The following is an 8,548-nucleotide window of genomic DNA, read 5'->3' as shown; positions in this document are numbered from 1 at the left end:
CGGCTTTGTTTACCTACTTAAGCCTCAGCAATGGCGGGCGCCCCTCCCCCAGCCTCGCTGCTCCCTTGAGGTTAGATCACCTACAGCTGTGCTAGCAATGAGGGAGGCTCCGTGGGCGTGGCTCCCTCCCAGCCAGGTGTGGGATATAATCTCCTGGTGTGCCCCTTTGCTTAAAGCGCAGTATTAGTGTGGGAGTTACCCGATTTTCCAGGTGTTGTGTGTCTCAGTTCCCCTGGTTAGGAAAAGGGATTTCCTTCCCCCTTGCACTTCCCACGTGAGGGGATGTCTCGCCCTGCTTCAGCTCTCGCTGGTCAGGCTGCAGCAGCTGACCAGCACCGATTGTCCAGCACTTCCTAGTGAGATGAATCCAGTACCTCAGTTGAAAATGCAGAAATCACCGGTCTTCTGTGTCGCTCGCGCTGGGAGTTGGAGACTGGAGCTGTTCCTATTCGGCCATCTTGCTCCGCCCCTGACCCTCTTTTCGTGTATTTTGAATATACCCCCCAATGCTACATTGTCATAAAGTTAAGATATAATCAGAAGTCATATTTGTGTATAAATATGCATATATAATTATGTGGGGTTATCTTTTTAAAGGCCAAGACAATCCCATACTTACATGAAGGTTTGCATCTTTGCAGGCAAGTTAAGGGAAAACAGCTTTAATGGACTTGACCCTTTCCTTGGGATTAATGTGGATGCCAATCAAAAGCAAAAATAAATTTGTAGGAATTATAAGTTCCTACAGTATGTGTCTCTATAAGGATATTATATGACCCCAAGGAACCTTTGAAAGAAGATACATTTTTAGTGCATATGCCTTTAAGAAGAGAAGCCCCTCTAATTATGTCGTCTTATTGGATAAGGTAGTGGCATATCCTTCTACATTCACTACATTTTAAACTAGTCCTGAGCAGAAATTCAAGGATAAGGCTCATCAGACTTGTGTGTTTTGGGTATTTTTTCCTCCAAACAATTAATACAGATGTGCCAATCTTTCACTTTTTAAATATCATCTGAAATGTTTTTTCACTGAGTCATGTTCTTAAAGAAAGAACATTACCAGCCATAGGGGATGGAAGACATAGGTACAAGCGGCTAATACACTTGTGAAGCAACATTCTTTCTACTGTGTATTTCAAAAGTGACTATAAGAAAGCACATATTTAAAGAGGCTATTTAATGAGTTATTAAAAAAATACCATGACAGTTTTTCTGTTTTCTGTTAACCAGAATTAAGTGAAATATACGTATTATATACTGATATTTATTTAACCTATGTAATTTTATTTCAGGGGATCATAATTTACTTCTTATTATTTGTAGTTAATGCTACCATTTCAAATAGTATTTTAGAGTAGTTTGGCATTTCCAGATTCCTCCAGGAAATGTATTATCCATATACGGATACAATGTACAAGGAGTTTATAGTTCCTCCAAAATAACCCTTTTTTTTGGCATCCACATTAATCCCAAGGAAAGGATCTAGTTCACTAAAGCTGTTTGTCCCCAAGTTTTGATATTTTGCAGTTAGTAGAGTTTTGCAAATTAATGGATACTCAGAACAGTTTTTCAAGAGATGGAATATCTATATTGCTTACTACATATAAAGAGCTACATTTGTATTTGCTGAAGGAAGAAATCAGTGAAACAATGATCAATCACAGACTCACAGAGTTGAAAGTGGCCATAGAGAACATTCTGTTCAACCTTTTGCTGGAAGGTTGAAATACCTTCTAAAGGTTCTCATGGCTGGCCATGGAGCCTGAATATAGAGATAGAATCCTTTATTTCATCTTTCAGTTGAACATGAAAGAAAAAAACAAATTATTTCTCAACTCAGTCATTTATTCTCTTATTTCTTAGATGCATCCTGCTTAAAAAGTAGGGCAGAAAACAACAAAAAAGACAGCAAAAAATCTTGACAAGTAAGCGTTGTTAGTGTAAGAAAGAGCATTGCTCTCACTCATAAGTGGGAGCTGAACGATGAGAACATATGGACACATCGGGGGACAACACACACTGGGGCCTGTGGGGGGTTGGGGGGAGGGAGAGCATCAAGAAGAACAGTTGATGGGTGCTGGGCATAATACCTGAGGGATGGGCTGATCTGTGCAGCAAACCACCATGGCTTACGTTTCCCTAGGTAATACACCTGCACATCCTGCACATGTACCCCAGAACTCAAAATAAAAGTTGATGGAAAAAAAAGAACATTGCATAGTAATATAAAATACGTGTGCATGTGAGCACGAGACCATGCCCATTACTTAAACCCAGAGTTCACACTCACGACATTCTCAAATAGATGGTGTTTCTGCAGTACCTGTGTTTGTAGAGGTAAAATGCAAACCCTGATAAAATTAGAGCAAAGAAAGGAACCAGAATGGCAGCCGCCACAGAGCCACTGCTGGTGCCGTGGTAATGATTCGAAGAGTCTTGATCTGGGTTTAAGGGATCTGGAAGATAAAGGAAATATTTAATTTGTTGTTACTGTACTCTACTTAAAGAAATAAGTCTGATACATTTTATAAATGGGTATGAACTTTACAAGAAGCAGATGGAGTTATCATTTCACAGGAAACCAACTGATATTCTTTTCTAAAGATTTTAATATCCACTTAATGACCAAGACAAAAAACTGACTATTTCCTACCAATCATGGAGAATACTATGAAAGAGTCCCAACATTTAAAATGTGAGAAAGGCAAAAGGGTCACTTTACATCCTGACTTTTGTTTATAGTTATAGGTATTTTCACAAAAACTAACTGAAGACATTTATATATTTTTTCTATATTCAGAGGTCAGTAATATTTGCTGTTTTTTTCTGTCTTAAGGCCAGACTCGGCAAAATATGTCATTGAAATTATGTAACTATCCCAGTTACCCATACAAATGGCATTGAATTCTTCATATGTGAATAGGATGGTGTTATCTGATCTGCCTTTACTATAGGTAGATTATGAAATTCACATCAGCATTTAGAAATACTCAAAAAAATTATAGTTCAACGTCACAATGCAAGTTTCCATGAAGACACAAAATAATGTTAAAATACAACTTTTAAATTAATTATTTTTTCTTTTCTTTTTTTTTTTTTGAGACAGAGTCTCACCCTGTCACCCAGGCTGGAGTGCAGTGGAGCCATCTCAGCTCATGGCAACCTCCACCTCCCAGGGTTCAAGTGATTCTCCTGCCTCAGCCTTCCAAGTAGCTGGGATGACAGGTGCCCGCCACCATGCCCGGCTATTTTTTGTATTTTTAGTAGAGATGGGGCTTCACCATGTTGGCCAGACTAGTCTCGAACTCCTGACTTCAAATGATCCGCCTGCCTCGGCCTGCAAAAGTGCTGGGATTACAGGCCTAAGCCACTGCATCTGGCCTAAGATATACCTTTTATCCATTAGAAAGGAAGGCAAAGGTAAATACTTAACATATCTTGAAGGTGATAGAATCATCCATTCTATAATATACGACTATGGAGTGTCTCATTGCATGGCACTGAGAGGAAAGCATTAAAAATTCAAATCCACAAACGTTTATTAAGCAACTGTTGCCAAAGAAGAAAACAAGTTCTTGAAGAGTGTACTAACAAAATATAATTTTGAGATGGATTTGGCCTAATTGCATGGAGTCACTTAATGCAGGTGTGCAATGAATTATGATTGGCGCCATCTCAATATAACAGAATTGTTGAGAAGAAGCTGACCTGGTTTTCATATTTCCAGAATTTATAAAATGTCAAATTCAAAGAGATGTTGCTTTATTTATTGTTTTATAAACCAGAAATGCAAAAAATCAATCAAATATTAAAAATATTTAAATCACTATTTGTATCAACATTCTTTAATTTTCATATAAAAACTTTCAAATGACATTATTTGCCATTTGCTTCAATCGATGTAGGATTACGACTGCCTACAATATTAACGTCCAATAGGAACATATTTTGGAATAATGTTGGCTTTTTACAACTACATATCTTTTTGGGATCTGTTCCATCATCATGCAAAAGGAAAATGCCAGACGTCTGCTCTCTTGCAATCTGAGCACCCAGGTTATGGACGTGCAGTGAGTGAAGCCAACTGGGTGTTCCCACCCCAGGCACTGTATTGGAAGTGAGGGATGCAAAACATTCTGTGATGGTTTAAAATTTGTTCCATGACTGAAGGGGTTCTAGAACCCTGGGGAACAATGTAAGTGTGTGTGTGTGTGTGTGTGTGTGTGTGTGTGCGCACATTGAGGGTGGTTCCAGCAGCAGCAGTGGTGACAGCAGTGATGTCTGGTGACCAGGGGTGGTGCTGTCCAACAGAGAGCAGTGGTGCCCTACTCAGATGGCACCAACTTCATGGGTTGGTTGTGAAAATCATATATTAGTACTTATCTCAAGGGCTTACAACAATGCCTGGCACAGGGGGAGTGTTCACTCGGACTCATAGTCACAAAAATATAAGCTTCCTGAAGCCAGGGTTTTTGTTTTGTTTGGTTTGGTTTGGTTTGGTTAGCTTTCCTCTTGAATCCTCAGAACCTGAAATAAAAGCTAGAATACAGTATGTGCTGAATATATATTTGTGAAATTTAAAAAAAAAGCTTTGTCTTTATAGCATTTCAGCACCCAAATATGTTTTAGTTTCCATTATGTTGCCATACATTGATCTCCAAGTTTCTGTAATTCTGGGACTCTCTGCCTCATTCTTATAAATGTGTATTTTACTTACATTAACCACAGTTACTTTCTTTTACCTGAAAACAAAGCTACATACTTTTATCCATAATAGATACCAAAATTCAAATAATAAAATGCTGGAAAATCTACATGTCACAAGACACCTCACATGAAAACAAAGAACACCACATAAGAAGGTGTTTGTGAATTACATAACCAAACTTACTGTGACATTATTACATGTCTGCAGCTCCTGGTTAATTTCAGTTACTTACCCTTGTTTTAATAATCTGAAGGTTAATATACACACATAGTGCTAATTAAAATGGCATTAAGGGGTATGAAAACAAATAATATAAAGGAAAATTAAAATAATCATTCCTTGCCCTACGAGGCAGTTCCTCTTTAGAGTTGAGGGTTTTAAAAATTGTCCTTCCAACAATGTACTCTTAATATATGTGATTATTTTTCTCTTTTCTCATTTTAATAATTGGTGATATTATTTGCATGTTGCGTATGTGGCTTTTTAGACTTAACAGTATATTTCTGAGGCTCTTCCATTGGCATATATGAATCAGATTTAATTTTTTAAGGTGTGTAGTATTCTACTGATTAGACATAACAACATTTATTTAGCCAGTCTACTGTCCAGGGAAATTTAGGGTGTTTCTAGTATCTTCTATAATGCTGCAATGAAATCTTTTGCCTCTATCTACGGATTAGCAGGAGTCTACATTATATAGGACAAATCTTCAGAAGTAGAATTATTGACGAACAGAATTTGTGCCTTTTAGTGTTGCTACATCCTACCTAATTGCTCTGTAAAGAGGCACTGCAATTTCATTCAACCATTATCCTACGAAGGTCTTTACAATAACACATGGACAGCTGTGTGTGATCCCTCTGCTACCCTCCTATCCCTCCTCCTCCCGCGCCGTTTTCCCCTTTCCCTCCTCCTCCCGCTCCCTGTTTTCCCCTTTCCCTCCTCCTCCCGCGCCGTTTTCCCCTTTCCCTCCTCCTCCCGCTCCCTGTTTTCCCCTTTCCCTCCTCCTCCCGCTCCCTGTTTTCCCCTTTCCCTCCTCCTCCCGCTCCCTGTTTTCCCCTTTCCCTCCTCCTCCCGCTCCCTGTTTTCCCCTTTCCCTCCTCCTCCCGCTCCCTGTTTTCCCCTTTCCCTCCTCCTCCCGCTCCCTGTTTTCCCCTTTCCCTCCTCCTCCCGCTCCCTGTTTTCCCCTTTCCCTCCTCCTCCCGCTCCCTGTTTTCCCCTTTCCCTCCTCCTCCCGCTCCCTGTTTTCCCCTTTCCCTCCTCCTCCCGCTCCCTGTTTTCCCCTTTCCCTCCTCCTCCCGCTCCCTGTTTTCCCCTTTCCCTCCTCCTCCCGCTCCCTGTTTTCCCCTTTCCCTCCTCCTCCCGCTCCCTGTTTTCCCCTTTCCCTCCTCCTCCCGCTCCCTGTTTTCCCCTTTCCCTCCTCCTCCCGCTCCCTGTTTTCCCCTTTCCCTCCTCCTCCCGCTCCCTGTTTTCCCCTTTCCCTCCTCCTCCCGCTCCCTGTTTTCCCCTTTCCCTCCTCCTCCCGCTCCCTGTTTTCCCCTTTCCCTCCTCCTCCCGCTCCCTGTTTTCCCCTTTCCCTCCTCCTCCCGCTCCCTGTTTTCCCCTTTCCCTCCTCCTCCCGCTCCCTGTTTTCCCCTTTCCCTCCTCCTCCCGCTCCCTGTTTTCCCCTTTCCCTCCTCCTCCCGCTCCCTGTTTTCCCCTTTCCCTCCTCCTCCCGCTCCCTGTTTTCCCCTTTCCCTCCTCCTCCCGCTCCCTGTTTTCCCCTTTCCCTCCTCCTCCCGCTCCCTGTTTTCCCCTTTCCCTCCTCCTCCCGCTCCCTGTTTTCCCCTTTCCCTCCTCCTCCCGCTCCCTGTTTTCCCCTTTCCCTCCTCCTCCCGCTCCCTGTTTTCCCCTTTCCCTCCTCCTCCCGCTCCCTGTTTTCCCCTTTCCCTCCTCCTCCCGCTCCCTGTTTTCCCCTTTCCCTCCTCCTCCCGCTCCCTGTTTTCCCCTTTCCCTCCTCCTCCCGCTCCCTGTTTTCCCCTTTCCCTCCTCCTCCCGCTCCCTGTTTTCCCCTTTCCCTCCTCCTCCCGCTCCCTGTTTTCCCCTTTCCCTCCTCCTCCCGCTCCCTGTTTTCCCCTTTCCCTCCTCCTCCCGCTCCCTGTTTTCCCCTTTCCCTCCTCCTCCCGCTCCCTGTTTTCCCCTTTCCCTCCTCCTCCCGCTCCCTGTTTTCCCCTTTCCCTCCTCCTCCCGCTCCCTGTTTTCCCCTTTCCCTCCTCCTCCCGCTCCCTGTTTTCCCCTTTCCCTCCTCCTCCCGCTCCCTGTTTTCCCCTTTCCCTCCTCCTCCCGCTCCCTGTTTTCCCCTTTCCCTCCTCCTCCCGCTCCCTGTTTTCCCCTTTCCCTCCTCCTCCCGCTCCCTGTTTTCCCCTTTCCCTCCTCCTCCCGCTCCCTGTTTTCCCCTTTCCCTCCTCCTCCCGCTCCCTGTTTTCCCCTTTCCCTCCTCCTCCCGCTCCCTGTTTTCCCCTTTCCCTCCTCCTCCCGCTCCCTGTTTTCCCCTTTCCCTCCTCCTCCCGCTCCCTGTTTTCCCCTTTCCCTCCTCCTCCCGCTCCCTGTTTTCCCCTTTCCCTCCTCCTCCCGCTCCCTGTTTTCCCCTTTCCCTCCTCCTCCCGCTCCCTGTTTTCCCCTTTCCCTCCTCCTCCCGCTCCCTGTTTTCCCCTTTCCCTCCTCCTCCCGCTCCCTGTTTTCCCCTTTCCCTCCTCCTCCCGCTCCCTGTTTTCCCCTTTCCCTCCTCCTCCCGCTCCCTGTTTTCCCCTTTCCCTCCTCCTCCCGCTCCCTGTTTTCCCCTTTCCCTCCTCCTCCCGCTCCCTGTTTTCCCCTTTCCCTCCTCCTCCCGCTCCCTGTTTTCCCCTTTCCCTCCTCCTCCCGCTCCCTGTTTTCCCCTTTCCCTCCTCCTCCCGCTCCCTGTTTTCCCCTTTCCCTCCTCCTCCCGCTCCCTGTTTTCCCCTTTCCCTCCTCCTCCCGCTCCCTGTTTTCCCCTTTCCCTCCTCCTCCCGCTCCCTGTTTTCCCCTTTCCCTCCTCCTCCCGCGCCGTTTTCCCCTTTCCCTCCTCCTCCCGCTCCCTGTTTTCCCCTTTCTTTCCTCCTCCCGCTCCCTGTTTTCCCCTTTCTCTCCTCCTCCCCCTTCTTGTTTTCGCCTTTCCCTCCTCCTCCCGCTCCCTGTTTTCCCCTTTCTCTCCTCCTCCCGCTTCTTGTTTTCGCCTTTCCCTCCTCTTCCCGCTCCCTGTTTTCCCCTTTCCCTCCTCCTCACGTGCCGTTTCCCCCTTTCCCTCCTCCTCCCGCTCCCTGTTTTCCCCTTTCCCTCCTCTTCCCGCTCCGTTTTCCCCTTCTCTCTTCCTCCGGCTGCCTGTTTTCCCCTTTATCTCCTCCTCCCGCTCCGTTTTCCCCTTTCCCTCCTCCTCTCTCATCACCCTCTTTCCACGTGTTATTATTGATTCCACCACTGTTGTGCAACTGTTGCTGCTGCTACTATGGTGATAAATCAAACACAGTATTTAGGTATTTATAAATTTACATTTCTTTACTGAAGAAGGAGGGTGATAAGCTAGGTCATTCAATTTTCTAAAGCTCATTCTTGAAACAAATGCACATCCAGTCACGCAACACTTCACGTGGGGGATACATTCTGAGAAATGCTTTGTGAGGCCATTTTGCGGCTGTGTGAGCCTCAGAGTGCACTCACACACCTAGATGGTGTTGCCTACTGCACACCTAGGCTGCAGGTACAGCCAGTGGCTCCTACGTGAGTAACGCCGTGCACTATGACATTATGGCACCCATGGTGTCACCAGGTGTTAGGAATTTT

The 8,548-nt window shown here is 45.5% G+C and overlaps 1 protein-coding gene across 1 annotated transcript in view; it reads right to left on the bottom strand.

Annotated features, from left to right (window-relative positions):
* CSMD1 (CUB and Sushi multiple domains 1) overlaps positions 1-8,548 on the bottom strand; it is a 1,215,136-nt gene that overhangs the window by 9,882 nt on the left and 1,196,706 nt on the right. The window contains exon 67 of the mRNA XM_017887857.1: positions 2,327-2,459. Coding sequence (XP_017743346.1) covers positions 2,327-2,459 — 133 coding nt within the window. The remainder of the gene's footprint in view (positions 1-2,326; positions 2,460-8,548) is intronic.

This window comes from Rhinopithecus bieti, unplaced genomic scaffold, assembly GCF_001698545.2.
Source record: "Rhinopithecus bieti isolate Rb0 unplaced genomic scaffold, ASM169854v2 scaffold_15838, whole genome shotgun sequence".
Taxonomy (NCBI): Eukaryota; Metazoa; Chordata; class Mammalia; order Primates; family Cercopithecidae; genus Rhinopithecus; species Rhinopithecus bieti.
The sequence above is the reverse complement of the archived record's forward strand: the minus strand, read 5'-3'. Positions and strand labels throughout refer to the sequence as shown.